Source organism: Theropithecus gelada, chromosome 15 (assembly GCF_003255815.1).
Source record: "Theropithecus gelada isolate Dixy chromosome 15, Tgel_1.0, whole genome shotgun sequence".
Taxonomy (NCBI): domain Eukaryota; kingdom Metazoa; phylum Chordata; class Mammalia; order Primates; family Cercopithecidae; genus Theropithecus; species Theropithecus gelada.
Window position 1 is genome coordinate 110,661,508 of NC_037683.1, and position 19,277 is coordinate 110,680,784.

A 19,277-nucleotide genomic window follows, 5' to 3' on the forward strand; every position below is an offset into this window, starting at 1 on the left:
AAAACACTCCACAAAGTTAAGCTTAGGGAATTCTGAAGGACAGCTAGGAGAGCGAAGATAGAGTGAGGGAAATATTCCTGTCAGCAGAAAGAGAGTGTGCGAAGTGTGGTGGTGAGAAAGCAAACGTTACGTTCGGGGATACTTGTACTGTGAGTAGTAGTTTGAGATTTTCCTAAATATAATGTTTAAAATATTTTTATATTGATTATTTTTTCTGCTTAATAAAACTTACTCATTAAGTTTTCCTTTTTGTAGATGAAAGCCAAAAAATTCTAATATGGTGCTTATGTTGTCTAATTAACAAAGAACCACAGAATTCTAGACAATCAAAACTTAACTCCTGGGTACAGGTAAGAGAGTAAATCTTGCTCTGCACTTCTATGAATTAAATTGATTATTTAAAAGTGCTGCTTAAAAAATTGTTGGGGGGGATCCAGTTCTGTGATGTTTTAGAAACTTTTTCAAACATACCCTGCACTGTTACCTTATCTTGCTGGGTAAAAAGTTTTTCAAGAGATTTCAATTTTGCTCGACTGTGAATTCCAAAAGATATAATTCTTCAGGGTGAAGACCTAATGTTGAGTGGTTTTAAAAAACTTCTTTCAGGTGATTAATGTATTCCGTTTCACTCTAACAACTGCTAGCCTTCAAAAAATTGTTTTTGCCTACCAACCTGGTTTAGATTCCTTTCCACCTGCTTCCCTGCCTCTCTCAAAATCTGTTTTGTAGTAACATGAAAACTCAGCAGTGCGGCGGGAGCAGCACTCTTTATTTTGTGTCCCGAAGTTGGCGCCTGGGCCAGCATGCGCACAGACTAGATCTTGGTGCTGCGTGGCCTCTGCTGCTCACACTTTGCAACTGGCTACCTACTGTGCTAGTCCAGATAGCTGACAGCTTCCTAGATTTCCCTGTCTGCTTCTGCTTTCTCCCGAAGGGCAGGCGTCAGGTGGAGCTGTGGTGAGGCTGGGCTGCAGCTGCCGTCATCAGCAGCGCATTGGCTGTTCTTTTCTGTTCCCCACACTGCCTTCTGCAGCAACCCCAGGACTTGCTGGTGCCGGTCAGACTCCACTTAGTGTGCATGTGGTTCAGATTAGCTGCTTAGCATTATGAAATCGTCCAAACAGATGAGTGCATATGGTTTTGTCTGTCAGTCTGACTGGTGAGATCGTTACATTCACTGCTTTTTATGATTTCTTTGTTTTAGACGAAATTGCTAACAGAGATGATGAAGACTGTATTTATATTTTTCTGTTTGAAAGAATAGAAGGGAGTCAGAGGGATTGGGCAATGGAAGAAAAGAATACAAACTTTAATTGGAAGGAAAATTAATGTAAGGAACTGAAGAAAGGAACGGATAAGTAGAATTAGGGAAGAAAGAATGCGTAACAAGGCCTAAGAAACAAAATAACATATTTAGTCCTTAATTGTTTTAATTGCTGCTTTTATTGAATATTTGATATTTTAATGCATATTTAGCATATAATTTTGCATTAGATAGCTCATTGAGTCCTGAAGTGGGCCATCTAATGAAGTGTTTTTAGCGTGACTGGGTTAACTTTCTTCATTTAACTCATGACTTTATTAGCCTATTTAAAACTTTCTAGCCTTACATTTTATTCTGTGTTTTCCTTGTTTAATACTCTATCTACTTATTAGTAGGTACTTATTAAGTATAGTTGAGGGAGTTAAAACACTTAATCCGTGCCTTCAGGGAATTCCCAGACCGGTCTCCAGGGTAGCGTGGTTGGGTTATGACTAGAGCTGTGTTTAGGTATGATGGTGACGTAGAGGGGGACACTTACTCTCACGTGGGGGTTTGGAGACATTTCCTGGGGCAGGTGACGTGTTAATTGAATTCTGAAGGACAGCTAGGAGAGCAAGGATATAGTTAGGGAGAATATTCCTGTCAGCATAAATAGACTATGCAAAGTATGGTGGTGAGAAAGCAAATGTATTCAGGGGACTGCGGGTGCTTAGGTGTGCCTGGAACTTGGGGTTTTGTGGAGTTGGTGATGAAGCACGAAGCCAGAGAGACTGGCAAGTACAGTCCTTGCATATGACTATAGAAGCTTTTTATCTTGATGGCAGTGGGGCAGCCACCAGAGTATTTAAACAGAGAGATCATGCCTGGGCGCGGTGGCTCACGCCTGTAATCCCAGCACTTTGGGAGGCCAAGGTGGGCAAAACATGACGTCAGGAGGTCAAAACCATCCTGGCTAACATGGTGAGACCTTGTCTCTACTAAAAATACAAAAAATTAGCCAGGCGTGGTAGTGGGCACCTGTAGTCCCAGCTACTAGGGAGGCTGAGGCAGGAGAATCGCTTGAACCTGCGAGGCAGAGGTTGCAGTGAGCTGATACCATGCCACTGCACTCTAGCCTGGGTGACGGAGCAAGACTCTGTCTCAAAAAGAAAAAAAAAAAAAGTCAGAGAAATCATGAAATCATGAAATCATGTTGCCAGTATGAGTTTTAGAGACTAACAGCAAAAGGAAGTTCGTTGAGAAGAGGCCAAGGATAGACATTGGAAGCTATTGTACTGATAAGTTGAGAAATTGAGAGGGCCTCAAAGAAATGGAGGAGGGGGCCCGATTTATAAAATATTAATAAGGTAAATACCCAGCAGGTATAATGGCAGATTAAATGTCGATACACTTAGGCATAGCTGGAAATGTACAGAGAGCAGGTGAATATCCCATTCTCAGGGGAGCAAGCTGATTTGCTGGCAGAGGGTTGAAAGTCAGCCACCTGTGGGAATAGTGGAAGCCTTAGGTGAGGTGGGTGCTGGGACAGGGGCCCAGGGGAACTGGAGAGAGCCTTGGGAGACACTGACCTTAAGGGGAAGTGGAAGAATGATTGATGCTGCAGAATACAAGGAGGGGTCCAAGAAGTAGAAGGAGAGAAGCAATGGAGAATTAGTGCACATTCATATCTAATGCTGTAGAGCAGCGCCGTCTAGTAGGAATAAAATACATGCTGCATAGATAATGGTAAATTTTCCAGGTGCTGCTTTAAGAAACATAAAAAGAAATAGTTAAAATTAATTTTAAGAAGATATTTTACCTAATTCAGTATATCCCGAATACCATCGTTTCAACATGTAATCAATATTAAAATTACTAATGAGATTATAATCTTTCTTATGATGTATCTTTGAAATCCAGTGTGTGTGTTACACTAACACTTACATCTACGTGTTGTATCTTCATTCAGACATTAAATTTTCTTTGCAAATTCTTGATCTGTATTTAGATTTTATAAAATATAGGGTTGAAAAAGTAGATTCACATACCCAAGTTGTTCCAAGGAATTTTATAACTGAATCAAGAATCGGTGTTTAAATTAAACTTGAATTAAAATTAAATAAAAAGCTCCGTTACTCCCTGGTGCTTTCTGCACTGCAGTGCTCTGCAGCCACATGTGGCAGGCGGCCACTATGTTGGACAGGGTGGCTGTGGAGCATAAGGCAGAAGGGTCGAGAAACGCTACTTGGATCCAGCCACTGTGAGCAAAGACTCGGTGAGGAGAGGTTTGGTGAGAGGTGGAGGGGAATAGCCAGATTGCTCCAGACTGAGAAATGATGGGGAGGTGAGGAAGCAGAGATGATAAACTTCACTCTTTCAAGAAACTTGGTGGTAAAGGAGGGAGGACTTTGGCAGTGAAGGAGGTGATAGCCAGACTAGGGTGGGGTTGGCTGAATTGAGCAAGTCCTGAACATGCTTTACATTGAGATGAATGTGTGGGTAGGGAGCAGGTGAGGATGTGGGAGGTTGGGAAAACGATTTCCCTTCGTAGTTACCAAGCAAGCCTGAACTAAATAACGTGAACCGATAAAACGATGTCTAAGAACATATTAATGATTCAACTCTTAACAATTTATTGTTAACATATTAATTATTTAACTCTTGACTCTAAAGCTAATTACATTGCCCATCATCAGTCAGTACATACATAATCTCATGTTGGCCATAAATGCAGCAAGATAGAAGGTAGTCTGTAGGTTGGTTTATAAATCAGTTCACATCTCGGGTGTACTTGATTTTATCTTAGAGGTGATATTTTCTTCGTGGAGGTTTTAGAGTGACATGGTACACGTTAAAGATGTGTACCTTGTCATGCAATATCCTTGTGAACATTATAAAACAGCCATATTTTAATGTTTGCTAATTCATTCAGCAAGTATTTGTTAGGGCCTGCCATGTGCTGGGATGTTCTAATTGTGGTAATAAAATCTTGGGTCATTCTGTGTTGTTGGAGCATTACAAGTATGATTGAAATACCCTAAATCGAAAACCAATAATTTCTATGGTAAATTACAAAATTCAGTAAACATTCATTAATTAATAAATTTGAAAATGACAGACTGAGTTGTATTTTTAGCACAGAGAAAAAATGCTTCTGTTTGACACTTGACATGTTAGCATGTGTTATATTGGAAACACATTAGTAAAATGTTTTGGAGTTTTACTGACAACCTTGAATGTGCCGTCATAGAGCACCACCTCAGCAGCTCTTCTTACAGGTCAGAGACAAAGTTCCGGGACTCTTTCACATATTTTGGGAATATGTGGTCTTGAAAAACGTAGTTTTACTGGTGAATCCACTGAACAGATACTTTTTGAGCACCTGCTGTTTGCCAGGCACTACTGTAGAGGCTGAGGATACAGCACTGGACCTAGAAAGACAGTCTGTTCTCAGAGGCTACAATAGATGGGGAAGGTTTCCAGGGCCTGCCAGATGTAGGAGGATGCCTGTCTTCTCTGGCAAAACCATACCACTATTATTTTTTATTCTGATGAAACACACACACACACACACACACCCCACACAAAACAGGGTGCCAGGAACAGAGATCCGAAGGTGGTGTATTCTATCTGTATTCTCTTTCGAAATGCAGTACTAAGCAATATCCAGATAGCTTCTGTCCTCTACTTTCTTCTTTTTCAAAAAAAAACTTAAAGATCTAACAGACTTACACAAAACATAAATGCCAAGCTTAACAAGTTGTGAAAGATCCTTGTAATCACCACCCAAGGAAATAGAACAGAACACTGACTGCTTCTGGATGCCCCTGCCCCCTATGTGCCCCTTGTTGCTTTTTTTTTTTTTTTTTTTTTGAGATGGAGTTTCGCTTTTGTTGCCCAGGCTGGAGTGCAATGGTGCAGTCTCGGCTCGCTGCAACCTCTGCCTGCTGGGTTCAAGCGATTCTTCTGCCTCAACCTCCCGAGTAGCTGGGATTACAGGCGTGTACCACCATGCCCAGGTAATTTTGTATTTTTAGTAGAGATGGGGTTTCTCCATGTTGGTCAGGCTGGTCTCAAACTCCCCACCTCAGGTGATCAGCCCACCTCAGTCTCCCAAAGTGTTGGGATTACAGGTGTGAGCCACCACGCCTGGCCACTTTGTGCCTTATTTAATAAATTTTTCTGCACTCCAAGGTCATAAAGTTCTTCCATATTATCTTCTAAGAGCATGTTGGTTTGCTTTTCCCATGTAAGTCTGTGATCCACCTGTAACTTTTATGGTATGGTGTAAGGTAGTAAGTAGTCCACTTTCATCTCATTTGCACATTGATATCCCATTGGCTGGCACCGTTATTGAAAATCATTTCCCAGTGATCTGTGGTGCTACCTTCGTCATGCATCAGGTGCCTTGGGTCCACAGGTGTGATCCCGAATCTGTCCGTTGTTTTTGTTGTTTATCTTTGGTATTAATCTTACTATCAACTTGACTGGACACAAGGTCCTGATGACATTACTCTGTGTGTTTCTGTGAGGGTGTCTTGGGGTGAGATTAGCATTTAAATTGGTTGACTGAGTAAAGCAGAATGCGCATCCCAATATGGGTGGGCCCTATCTCAGTGACAGGCCTGACTAGAACAAGAAGGCTGAGACTCCCCTGAGGAAGAGAGAAGTCCTCCTGCCTGAAAGCTTGTAAACTGAGACATTGTCCTTTTCCTGCTTTCACACTCAGACTGAAGCATCACCTCTTCCTGGTCTAAAGCCTGCTGGCCTTCTGACTGAAACCATACCAGTGACTCTCCTGGTTATCCGGGCATTGGCTCTCTTGGGTCTCTGATTTGCTGGCTACTGTAATGGTGTTAGCTGATTCCTGATGATAAATCCCTGTGTATGTGTGTGTCTGTCTCATTGGTTCAGTTTCTCTGGCGAACTCTGACAGATATACTATCTTTATGCCAGTTCCACATTGTCGTCACTCTGACAGATACACTATCTTTATGCCAGTTCCACATTGTCGTCATTAATGTGGCCTTCTGAGTATCTTGCTCTCCAGGAGGAAGTTCTTCCATCTTGTTCTTCATCAAGACGCCTTGGCTAATGTTGGAACTTAGCATTAACTGTTACATAAATTTTAGAATGTGTGTGTCAGGTTTCACTAAAACACAAAATAACTTGTTGGCATTTTGATTGGCATTGTAATTAGTCAATTTGGTGAGAATCTCAATGGCCACTATCCTCTAAGGGAAAATTGGTTTTTCTCAGTTTTGTGTACTGTTACTAGCAAATTGAACAGTACCTGGCACAGTATAAATTTTTGAATGAATTAATGAATATATGATATGAATAAATGAATGACAAGTTGTACAAATTTGTTGTTTCAGATAATCTTCCTGATAACTTTGAAACATTTTTGCCAACATTTAATTAGCATAACCTTTTAATGAGGCTGATGATTAGCTTGCAGAAGTATCTGTGCTACCATTTCCCAGTTTTCTTAGGTTGCATTCATAGTAGTATTTTTAATCTCTGACTTCTTTGCAGGGATCCTTTGAAGCCAGGTGTCCATCTGATGGTTCCTTAAGTTAGATAGCATAATCAGCAGACCTTCCTTACTAGTCACATGGAAACCATAATGCATATCCTGAGAGGAAGTGGGAACTGGAGGGGCTCCTGCCAGCCCTCTGTGAGGTGGAATCCCCACCCTTCCCTCAGGGTCCCACTTGGTCTACTTGTGACACATGACCATCTATCATCTAGACTGGCTAAGGTTGTAGTGTGAGTACCTTTGTGAAATATTAATAAAGCTTGATTTCTCCTTACATATAAACATTCTAATGTTGTTTTCACATCTCAGTGGACTATCTTGTGCACTATTTGGAGTACACACCCCAACTTTATTAACCAGTCATAAATTTTGATAAAATCCACATGCTACCTTGGTATATGCAACTTCTCTTCACCTTTTCTCAACCCTAATATCTTTCCATTTTCCATTTTTGCACCCACGTACCATGAAGGCCACTCCCTGATCTTTCCAGATCCTAGCATCTTCTTGCAGTAGCTCCAGACATGCCAAACCTATGCACAGATTTGTACTTGGCAGAAATTTTCTTTCCTCTCCTTGGAATGGTTTTATATCCTTACTAGCCTGGCTGAGATATGGAAACCTAGGGAAATAATTATTGTTCAAGTTTGAATGGTAATTTAAAAGGGAAAATAAGGTGGCTAGTGAAAAATAGCAGAGGCAAGGTGAAATTCAGAGACGAGGCTGGGATGTTAGCGATTCCTCTTCCACAGCTCCATCTACTGTTTTTATGACTTTTAAGTAACAAACACATTACTGAAATTTTTTCCTACCTGTGTTCTATTTGCTTGACTTTCTACAACCTCAGGGTGTTATTTTTTTAAAGATTAATTGGTAATTGAATTTTTGTATTTGCCTGTATAGGGGATATTTATTCATTGTTTTTCCAGTATCCATCTCCCCTCCTTTCCCACCTTCTTAATAGTACCCTGAATTTCCCAGCTGTGCATGATTCATTCTGGGTGAGAGGTATCTTATGTGGCTCCTGGAGTGGGTCCTACCTGGCTTAACCAACACTGCTTCTCTGTTCCTCTGGCCACAGTGGTTGGTCAAGATGAGCCCCGTCAAGGCTGATGAGATTCAGGGCTGTAACATTTGTTTGCAAGATTGGGAAGTGGATTGTATTTTTCCTGATGAGCATGAATTAAGTAGCACATAATCCCTGAAGTTGCTTTTGGTCATGTGGAACCGTGAGATCAGAGCCTCTCTGGAAATGAGGTTAGTCCCAACACAACATAGCTGAGAAAAAGAGAAAGAGAAAACAGGTCATATTCACCTTGTATGGACGCTGGATCAAGTCTTTCCCAGGCATAAATGCTCGAATTTCTTCCCTTTTCTATTTGAGCTGTTTGGTTCAGGATTTTGTTACTAAAAGCCAAGAGCATTTTGAGATAACATTGTTTGGGGCATTAAAAAAACATTTCTTTGAAGCTTTTTGAAACTCAGGGACACATGGACACAGTTGCGGGAAAAAAATCTTATGTATTCAAGGATTTTATGAATAAATAGTGAATTTAACAAAGTACTTTCAGTTTCTTAAAAATTGCTTTAATTTGTATTTGTTTTTTCACTGCCATTCGTTGTAAAGATATATGCATTCAAGAATGCAAGAAGGATATGCACCCTTCTTCCCAGCCTCAGTTAATTTTACTCCTTTGCACAATCCGGAAGTGAGTTCATAATATATAAGTTTATCACTGATATGGTTTGGATCTGTGTCCCCACCCAAAACTCATGTTGAATTGTAATCTCCAATGTTGAGGGTGAGTTGGGCTTGGTGGGAGGTGATTGTATTATGAGGGTGGTTTCTCATGAATGGTTTAGCACCATCCCCTGGTACTGTCTTTATGATAGTTATTGCGAGGTCTAGTTGTTGAAAAGTGTGTGGCACCTCCATTGTTTCTCTTGCTCCTTCTCTGGCTGCATGACATACGTGCTTCCCTTTCACCTTCCACCATGGTTATAAGTCTCCCAAGGCCTCCCCAGAAGCCAAGCAGATGCTGCAATGCTTCCTGTACAGCCTGTAGAACGATGAGCCAGTTGAAACTCTTCTTTATACTTACTTTATAAATTATTCATTGCCTCCATTACTCAGTCTCAGGTATTTCTTTATAGCGATGTAAGAATGGACTAATACAGTCGGCTTACACTCATTTCCATGGTGGCTGAAATGGCATAAACACAACAATTGGAGGTCACCACAAGATCTTGCCTTTTAAAAGAGAGAGTGGCCTTCAAGTAATACCTTTATTCCATGTTATAATTTACCGAATAATAAAGGACTGGTATATAAGTTTCTTTTTAAAATATCCCTCTCTTTGATTTGCACCCTCACAAGAATTCCTCTTTAGGTTAATCACGAACTCTATTCTCCACACTTGGAACTTTCAAATATAGGATTGTTGCAGGACTTTTCCCTAGTTCAGCTAAGGACTGGGTTCTTTATCCCATGGCCATGAAAATTCAGGCTTGTAGACAATTTGAATGGTGAGTGAGAATGGGTTTTATTGGGTAAGAAGGAAGAAAAGGGACTCTTGCTAGACCAGAGTCCCTGCTGGAGCGCTTCCTGCCTGCCATTCAAATCCCAGGTTCCTCACAGGAAGAGGAGGGGCCAGGTGCCTCCCTGCTGCTGCAGATGTGAACTTCCTGAGGCTCCACCTCAGTCAGTGGGCAGGCTGGTTGGAGTTTCTCCAGGGACCCCTGTCACCTGGCTGTCTCAGTATGACCTTGATGTATCATTTTTAGGAAATGTGTTTGCAATCACCGTTGAAAAAGTAACATAGTTCAGATATTTTATGGACTTGGTTTTTACTTTCTGCAAATATTGCATATAGACTATCTCAGAAAAATAAAACAGAAGGATAAACTCATGGTCTAAATAGTATTTGGTATGACAGTGGAATTCAAAGGTTCATACTTGAAATTGAATCTAATGCAAGATCAGACTGGTAAAATGATTGAAGTTACAAAAAGAAATCTGACAATGAGAGGTGAAACCAGCTGGACTTCCTGGGTCAGGTGGGGATGTGAAGAACTTTTTTGTCTAGAGGATTGTAAACGCACCAGTCAGCGTTCTGTGTGTAACTAAGGATTGTCAACGCACCAATCAGCACTCTGTAAAATGGACCAATCAGGGCTCTGTAAAATGGGCTAATCAGCAGGATGTAGGCGGAGCCAAATAAGGGAATAAAAGCTGGCCACCCCCAGCCAGCAGCAGCAACCAGCTCGGGTCCCCTTCCACGCCGTGGAAGCTTTGGTCTTTCGCTCTTGACAATAAATCTTGCTGCTGCTCACTCTTTGGGTCTGCACTACTTTTATGAGTTGTAACACTCATGGCAAAGGTCTGCAGCTTCACTCCTGAAGTCAGCGAGACCACGAACCCACCGTAAGGAAGAAACTCCGGACACATCTGAACATCTGAAGGAAGAAACTCTGGACACACCGTCTTTAAGATCTGTAACACCGTGAGGGTCCGCGGCTTCATTCTTGAAGTCAGTGAGATCAAGAACCCACAAGAAGGAAAAATTCTGGACACAATAAGGTTAAATAATTTAGCATGGGAAACTGTGGTTCTTTATTCATCCATGGGCTAGATGCAACACAGAAAGTAAGGTATGTGCTTCCAAAGATTTCTCACCCCTGAAACCAACCTTGAGCTCTGGAAACCACTCACTGGTGTGAAGAACAGTTAGATTGCGCTCCAGGTGGTGGTGTGACTGCACTACAGCCGCACCGTACGGCTGGGACGCTGGCTCCTCAGACCTCTTTCACTGTGAGGCTCCAACTGCTGGGGATGGCACAGGGCTGAGTCTTCATTGTGGCTTTAAAGAAATACCTGCATTGATTTCTGAATGGCAAACTTAAAAAAAATTTTTTTAGTGAAATAATTAAGCAACCATTAAAACAGGATTTGTCAGCTTTTCAAACATTATATTCCACAGAATTGGGCCATGTCTTTTTGTTCATGTTCTTTTTGTTTTGTGTTGTAACTCATAGCAGGCACAAAATAAAAAACTACTGAGTGGTTAAAATTATTTTAAATTTTAATAATTCAGAATTCTTTCCCTTCTGTTTTTCTAAAAGGTGAGACTACCCAGAATTTTGTTTTATTTTGAAGTGATCTGTTACAAGATCACTAGAAAAAGCCATGAAGGAATTATAAAGTATGTGTGTGTGTTTGTGTGTGTACATGTGTGCACACATGCACTGACAGGTCCTAAGCCTACATCTCCAGGTCGAACCTTTCCCCTGAGACCCACATTTTCAGCTGCCTGTGTGACATCTCCACTTGGGTGACCATGAGGATCTCAAACTAAATATGTTCCAGAATACTTCCTGATCTTTCCCCCAAAACTTTATTCCTGATCTTTCCCCCAAAATTTTATTCCCCCTCCAGGCTTCCCTAATTCAGTTAAGAAGCAGCCTCATTCTTCCTGTTTCCTCAGGTCAAAAGCCCTGGCATCATCCTTGACTGCTCTTACTCTCCCATCTCACCTCCAGTCTGTCAGTCCATCCCATCTGTTGATTTTATCTGTGACACGTGTCCAGAATCTGACCACTTCCTACCGGCCTCACTGCTTCTCCCCCATTCACGCCACTGTTACCCTCTCCAGGAACATTGCAGTGTCTTTGTGCGTGCTCTCCTAGAGTCCCAGCCAGAAGGAATTTTTTTTTTTTTTTTTTTTTTTTTGAGAGACAGAATCTCACTCTGTCGCCCAGGCTGGAGTGCAATAGTGTGATCTCAGCTCACTGCAACCTCCACCTCCCGGATTCAAGTGATTCTCCTGCCTCAGCCTCCCAAGTAGCTGGGATTACAGGCACCTGCCACCACACCCAGCTAATTTTTGCATTTTTAGTGGAAATGGGGTTTTGCCATGTTGGCCAGGCTGGTCTCAAACTCTTGACCTCAGGTGATCCTCCTGCCTTGGCCTCCCAAAGTGTTGGGATTACAGGTATGAGCCACCGCGCCCAGCCCAGAAGGATCTTTTTAAGTGTCTCTGTTCAAAAGCCTCGGGTAGTTTCCTGTCTTATTCAAAGTGAAATGCAAAGTCCATGCTTGGCTCATGAGGCCCTCTGTGACCTGGCTGTGGGGTGTTACTGATTTTCTCTCTCATATTCTCACTTCTCTCAGCTACAGTGGCCTCCTCACTGTTCCCCACGTGTGCCCAGCAGCTCCCTCCTGGGGCTTGGGGGTTTAAGCATCTGTCTTCACTGCTCCTCTCCGAGAACAGCACGGCTCCTCTGGGTACCGCTTGGGTCACTGCTGGATGTCGCCTCCTCATGGAGACCTGCCTCATCATCCTGTGCTAGACCCTCCCTCTCTTCGCTTGCACAGTCTTAGTGCTCCTGACGTGCTAGGTTTTTTTCTGTCTCCCCATTACCTCCCAAATAGTTACGTGTTCCATGAGCGCAGAGACCTTGTTGTACAGACTAGGATAGTGCCTGGCACACAGTAAGCATTTGGTGATTATTTGTTGAATCAGTAAAGAAATGAAGAGGAATTTTTGTGGCAAAATGTGGTGGGATTAGGAGAGGGACTTCCACATGGAGAGAAGAGAGTGGACAAAGTTGACCATAGCTAAGAAATAGCGATTACTCCAGTTAGGCTGGAGAATGAGGTACCTAGAGGGAGAAGTTAAAATTAAGGTTAGAAAAATAGTTCGGGACACATTTTGGAGGACTGTGAGTTTGTTTATAAATTAGTGGTGTGAGGCAACAGTGCTGCGAGAGTGTTGTAATATGGCACCTGTCATGCTTCTCACGCCCCTGCTTCCTCCCTGGCTCCCCTCCCGTCTTTTCTTCATCCTCCATCCCTCATTTATTCCACAATTGTATCCTGAGTGCCTACTGTGTACAAGCAGGTGTTGGGGATGGAAGGGTCTTGCCTTTGAGGATCTGGTGATTTTATTGCATTTTACCGAGTGAAGGGGTGGAACAGCATGCAGAAGGCACTGAGGTAGCCAGAGGGCAGGGAGAGACACTTTGTTGTAGGAGTGCAGAGAGATTGCAGAGGTGGTTAAGAGGTTTCCAGAGGGGGACGGTTGAGTTTGCAACATGAAGGCCCCAGGTGAGCAGAGGCTCAGGGCCTGTGTGGTGCTAGGAGACCTGAAAGTGATTTGAGGTGTAGGCAGAGAGAGAGCTAGAAACGTTCTTCTTGCTGATGATAAGAAAAGCGGCCACATCTCATTGATCAAATTTTAGGTACTCAAGAAGGTTTAGATAGGGTCTGATCCCAATAGGCCACTTGGTCCATAGTAAAGAATTCACTTAACTTGAAAGGCAAGACATTTAATTGAAAGGGTTTAAAGGGGGCTGGGGGACACATACGTAAATATAAATCAGATGGTAGCTTCTTTGTTGAAAATACGTTCAGCACAGTGCAGGAGGGCAGGAGTTGGCAGGTTTAGATGTTGGAGCAGTGGGAGTGGAGCAGTGGAGGATAGTGTCAGGTTTTAGGAGACTAGTAACACCTCTCTGTCAGTCGTTTCCTGTCTTAGAAACTAGTGGAGAATAAGATGCCAGAGGCAGGCAATTGGACAGTTCCTTTACACCTAAAGAGATTCAAGAATGTAGCTTGTGTCTGTGGTTGGGTTGGCTCCTCTGGATTTAGTAGATAAATCCACCAGGCACTGGTGAGCTGAGCCCCCAGAGGCCTGCCTGGCCGGGACTGGGCTCGCCTGGCTGGGACTGAGCCTGCCTGGCCCAGCATGGTGCAGCGGTAGGCCAGGACGCAGCCTTTCCACAGGCAAGGCAAGTTGGAAAGAGGAAGGAAGAAGGACCTATGGGGGGCGGGGCATTTTTAATTTTCTCTCCCAAACTGACCAACTAGATCAGTTCTCTTAGAAAGGAGAGACAGTGGGTTGAGAGGTGATGTCATAGGTCGGGCTCTCAGGAACTCTGACTTTGAGATGGAGATTAGTGTTCAGGGAGTGCTTTGGGGAGGAACAGCTGTGGAGTAGAAAGGAAGGAGGCAGGACTGTGCAGAGGAAACAGTTTAGCTGCAGTGCAGTCTCCACAGAACCATCAGCTGTGCCTGTGGGGTAGAAGCGGGAGGCCCTTCAGAGCTTTCCTGTGCTGGGACAGGAGGGCTGGACCTTCGTAACTCTACAGTCTTCAGTCCTTGAGATGTGGCCACTATGGGATGGGGCTGTGACCTTGGGCAAAGTGGAGACAGCTGAATATGGTATGGTTGTCCTGTCACAACATCCTTCACAGATACTACACTTGTTCCTCCTCTGCTTTGCCCTCCTGGGGAGGGGGTGGACATTCCGTCTTCTCTGGGAACCGGGCAGTGTGTCTTCCTCTAAGACAATGCCGACGTTTCGTGGTTGAAGATAGACCTTTCCCTGAGAAGTATAAGGGGAAGATGTGGTGGGATCCATGACAGAAGCCACTAGAATGTGCGAGAGGAAGGAGCAGGAGACAGCGCATCCCAGCCGCCGCCCTCACTCCTTCTGCCGTGTTCCCGGGCAGCCGCCTGGGAAGACGCTGTCTTCTCCTCTGCCATCCTCACTGCCTTTTGGTGTCCTTTTCTATCCCCAGAGCGTAGATCAGGGACTACAATAAAGTTGAATCCTTTTCCTTTTCACCCCCTGTCTGTTATTGAATGGAAGTGGCTGGTAACAGGCATCTGAAAAAGAGAAATTGTGGAAAATTTTTAAAATAATTTTGTAAGTGTATTTTCCCTGGAGCTTTGGAAACCACAAAAGCTTTCTGTCATACTTTATTAGGGTAGTAGAATTGTTGGTAGCTTCTAAATTCAGCAAGTACATTTAGTAAATCCACAAAATGCCATTGGTTTCTTAAATATCATGATTTTATTTAGTCTGAAAAAATTTTCTTGGCATTTCATAGTTTTGCAGGGTAAATATGGCATTTAGCATCATTTTACAGGGCTCTGGAAAATGTGGAAATTGCTGCTATTCCCATTTTCAGTATTTCAAGTCCATTTGGTGTGAGCAGTACTTCACTGCACACATGAAATCTAATTGTGAATTTTTAAAATGTCTTTATATGTGCATGTTTTGGGGGAGTGGTAGCTGTCTCCTGAGTCATTAATGTGAATGCACTGAACTTCTTAAACTTCCCAGTATGAAAATTTGCCTCCCCTAAAGGGGTAAAATGAGATACCATTTGTGTTCCTAGGTAGGTTTTTATTTTGTTTGGGAGTTTTGTTTTATTTTGTTTTTTCATTTCATTTACACGGAGTTCTGCTCATTATAATTCTAATTGTATCAGATTGTTTCTTAGTGATTTACCACTGCTCAGATGTGCCAGATCAAGACATCTATTGCCAATTAGGAACAGGATGTTTGCGATATTTACTGAAGTTCTCCGGATGACCTGTTTTACATTTTCTGTTGGTTTTGTTTTATGATCATGTTGGCTTTTCCATTAGACTATAACTTTAACTCGAGTTGGCTTAGTTAGTAAAACATTGACCAGCTCACCACCTCTATCCTCCAGCCCCCCTCCTGATGCATCTTCCCCTATTGTGCCCCAACCTCAGTCTGAAGGGAAGCAAATTTTTAGGTCTGTACTTTCCAGATGTAATCTATGTTTCTAAGACATAAGCTCACTGTATTTCAACCTAAATTGCCTGAATAATACTCCTTGGAACATTTAGGGATAAATCCCTGTGAAAAGTAAATTTAAACAGTGATGTCTGTAGTGGGAGGTATTTCTTAATGAATAGCCACCAGTGAGGATGTGTGGATGTCCGCACTACACGTGGCTGCCTGATCGCTACATCTGTTTTGAAGTTCAGTGATTTCCCACACCACATGTGCATTTCTTTAGGGGGCTGACGTCCCTCCCGTGATCCAGTCATTGTGAGCTGGTAACTGTAACTGGCTTACTCTTTTTGACCTAGAGATTATTATACTTTGTCTTAGTTTGACTATTGTTCCTATCAGATCTGACAACATTGGAGTTTCTATAAATTAGCAGCATGGCAGAGGAACCAAGTGTGTTTAAACCCATAAATCGTGATTTCCAGGTCTTTTAAAAGCTTTGTGGTTTGAATTGTACTTTACTCTATGGTAGACATAAAGAGTGCTTATAAAAATTCTGGCTGTCAGGAGGCTTTCGTAGTTCAGCTGAAACTACAAAATAACCTCAGATGCGTCACTCCTTTGGGAATCAGACCATCCAGGTTTGTCCTGGCTCTGCCAGTGAGATCTTTCACAAATTACATACCCTCATTCCTGTATATTTAAAAAAAAACAAATACTATATGATTCCACTTAAATAAGGCACCTATAGTAGTCAGGTTTATGGAAACAAAGTAGAACAAGCTGAGGGGGTTGATAGGGGAGTTGTTTAATGAATGTAGAGTAGGTTTTGCAAGATGAAGAATTTCGGGAGATCTGTTGCACAACAGTGTGAATGATTAAGATGGTAAATTTTCTGTTTTTTTTTTTTAAACCACAATTTTTTTTAATCTTCAAAAGGATGGTATTACTGTTAACTGAATGCTTGGTATGTGCTATGCATGCATTATCTTATGAACTATTCACAACTCCATGAAGGTAGATATTGTCACCCTGTTTATAGGTGAGGGAACTTAAATGTAGTTTACTAGCTAGGAAGTGGCAGACCATGTTGGGCCTAGATGTGACCCTAAAGCCACTTGAAAAATGTGTTGCCACCAGCGCACTTAAAGGCAGGCTTACTCTCAGGCTTTTTAGCTCTAGAATCTGTGATTCTATGATTCTGAGACACACCAGGGACCTTGCAAAGACCCATCAAGTAGGAACAAAGTTTAAATGTTCATGTGTTCAGAGACTGCTCCTCCAAAAAACTGCCATATTATATTTAATCTGTGGTACATCAGCAGCACCAAATGCTGGTTTGTGGGAGGTTGAGATGTTAGATGTGAGAAAAGTTAAGGTGTTAATAGTAATTACTTTTTTGTTTGTTTGTTTGTTTCTTTGTTTTCCTTGAGACGGAGTTTCGCTCTTGTTGCCCAGGCTGGAGTGCAATGGCATGATCTTGGCTCATCGCAGCCTCTGCCTCCCGGGTTCAAGCGATTCTCATGCCTCAGCCTCTCGAGTAGCTGGAATTACAGGTGCGTGCCACCACGTCCGGCTAATTTTTGTATTATCCGTAGAGACGGGGTTTCTCCATGTTGGTCAGGCTGGTCCCGAACTCCCGACCTCAGGTGATCCGCCCACTTTGGCCTCCCAAAGTGCTGGGATTACAGGCGTGAGCCACTGTACCCAGCCAATAGTAATTAGCTCTGTGGAATGGCTTGGTGAAGACTGAGAAGAGCCTCACCTATCCATTATATTTTTCGACTTTTTGAGTTTGTAATTATTAGCCTGTGTTACTTATAGGTTGGATTTGTGCCCCCAAATCATATGTGGAAGTACTGACCCCAGCACCTCAGAATGCGGCCTTACTTGGAAATAGGGAACTGCAGAAGCAATTAGTTAAGATGAAGTCATGCGGATTAAGGTGGACCCTAATCAACGTGACTCTTGTCTTTATAAAGAGGGGAAATTTAGACATGGAGACATGCACACAGGGAGAACGCTGTGTGGAGATGAAGGAAGAGCCCAGCTGATGCTTCTGCAAACCAAGGAAGACCAGAGACTGCCAGGAAGCCCGGGAGGTGTGGGGAGAGGCATGTCCTCACAGCCCTCACAAGGTGTCGGCCCTTAGGACACTTTGCTGTCAGAATTCCAGCATCAGGACCGTGAGACAAGTTTCTGTGGTTTAAGCCACTCAGCTTGTGGTGCTTGGTCACAGCAGCTCTAGTAAACTAGTACAGTTTCCAAAGTTAAAAGGTTTTTTTACATACAAAAAGAAGTTAACCATGGTTACTGATAGTTTATCCAAAGCAGTGTTGAAATTAAGAAATGATCTTTATATGTGAAGATGTTTAATGTAATATTCTTTATAATCAGAAAAAATAAGAATCCAAATATCTAGGCATTAGTGAATAACCAGTTATAACAAATTATAGCATAACTACTTGATGAAATATTATGTTGTCATTTCGTATAGCCTATGAAATGTGAAAAATGTGTATAACATAAATAAGCTAGATGAAAATTTTTTATACAAAATGATAACCACTGTATGAAATGTATATGCATCAGATTGAAATTGGAAGGAAACACAGAAAATGAAAAAACTTTGTTAGGATTATGGAATTGTAAGTGGGCTTTTTTCTTTTAATCTTTTAATTTGTTGCTTTTATTGCATACAATCGTGGCCATGTATTATTGTGTTATATTATTTAAAAATCAACTTTATTGAGGAAAATTTTACATGCAATCAAATACACTCTTTTAAAGTGTACAATTTGATAGGTTTGACACATGTATACCTCCTTATAACCACCGCCACAATCAAGAAACAAAACATGTTCATCACCACAGAAAGTTCTCTCTTGCCCTTTTATAGTCAGTCCTTCTCCCAGCTCTGGTCTCAGTTAACCACTGATCTGCTTTCTGTCACCAAAGGTGAACTTCTTCTTTTCTATAATTTCATATAAACATAATAATATAATATATACTCTGTGTCTGGCATCCTTCGTTCGGCATAATTTTACTGAGATTTATCCATGTTCTAGCTTATATGTAGCTGATTACTTTTTATTGCTCAGGATGTTCCATTGGTATGTTGTATCCATATACCAGTTTGTTTATCTGTTCATTTGTTGATAGCAATTTGGATTGTTTCTAGTTTTTGGCTATGAATAAGTTGCTATGAACATTTCTTTTTTTTTTTTGAGATGGGGCCTTGCTCTGCTGCTCAGGCTGGACTTAAACATCTGGGCTCAAGTGATCCTCTCACCTCAGCCTCCTAAGTAGCTGGGACTATAGACGTGCTCCCAGGCCCAGTTTGAACATTTTTTGTAAAAGTTTTATATAGTCATACATTTTCGTTTCCCTTGGATAAATGCCTAGGATTGGAATTGCTGGATTGTGTGATAGTATGTGTTTAATGCCAAATGGTTTACATTCTCACCAGCAACCTATGAGAGTTCCAGTAGCTGCACATGTTCGCCAACACCTCGCATTATCAGTCTGTTTTTATCTTAGTCGTTCTTGTGGGTGTACAGCAGTCTCTCGTGGTGGTTTTCATATGAATTTCCCTGATGATTTGACATTGAACATCTTTTCATGTGATTCTCTCTTCTTTTGTGAAGTGTCTATTAAAATATTTTGCCTATTAAAAAATATTTATCTTATTAAGGTGTGTAAGACTACCCTTTATGTTCCGGATACTGTTCCTTTGTCAAAGATATGTATTCAGAGAACATATCCACTCAGTTTGTGGCTTGCCTTTTCGTTTTCTTAATGGCATACCCAAAAGTGCACGTTTTAAATTTTGACTTTAAATTTAAAAATTTTCCTGATTTGTCATTTTCTTCTGTTATAATTCATGCATTTTCTTCTGTGATAATTCATGCTTTTTACATCTTAAAAATTTTTTCCTGTG

At 41.9% G+C, this 19,277-nt stretch overlaps 1 protein-coding gene across 2 annotated transcripts in view; it reads left to right on the forward strand.

Annotated features, from left to right (window-relative positions):
• The window catches only part of FANCC (FA complementation group C), a 213,779-nt gene that overhangs the window by 73,997 nt on the left and 120,505 nt on the right, over window positions 1-19,277 (forward strand). For both annotated transcript variants that reach the window (XM_025360357.1, XM_025360356.1), the window contains one exon: window positions 256-350. In XM_025360357.1, the coding sequence (XP_025216142.1) occupies window positions 256-350 (95 nt within the window). The remainder of the gene's footprint in view (window positions 1-255; window positions 351-19,277) is intronic.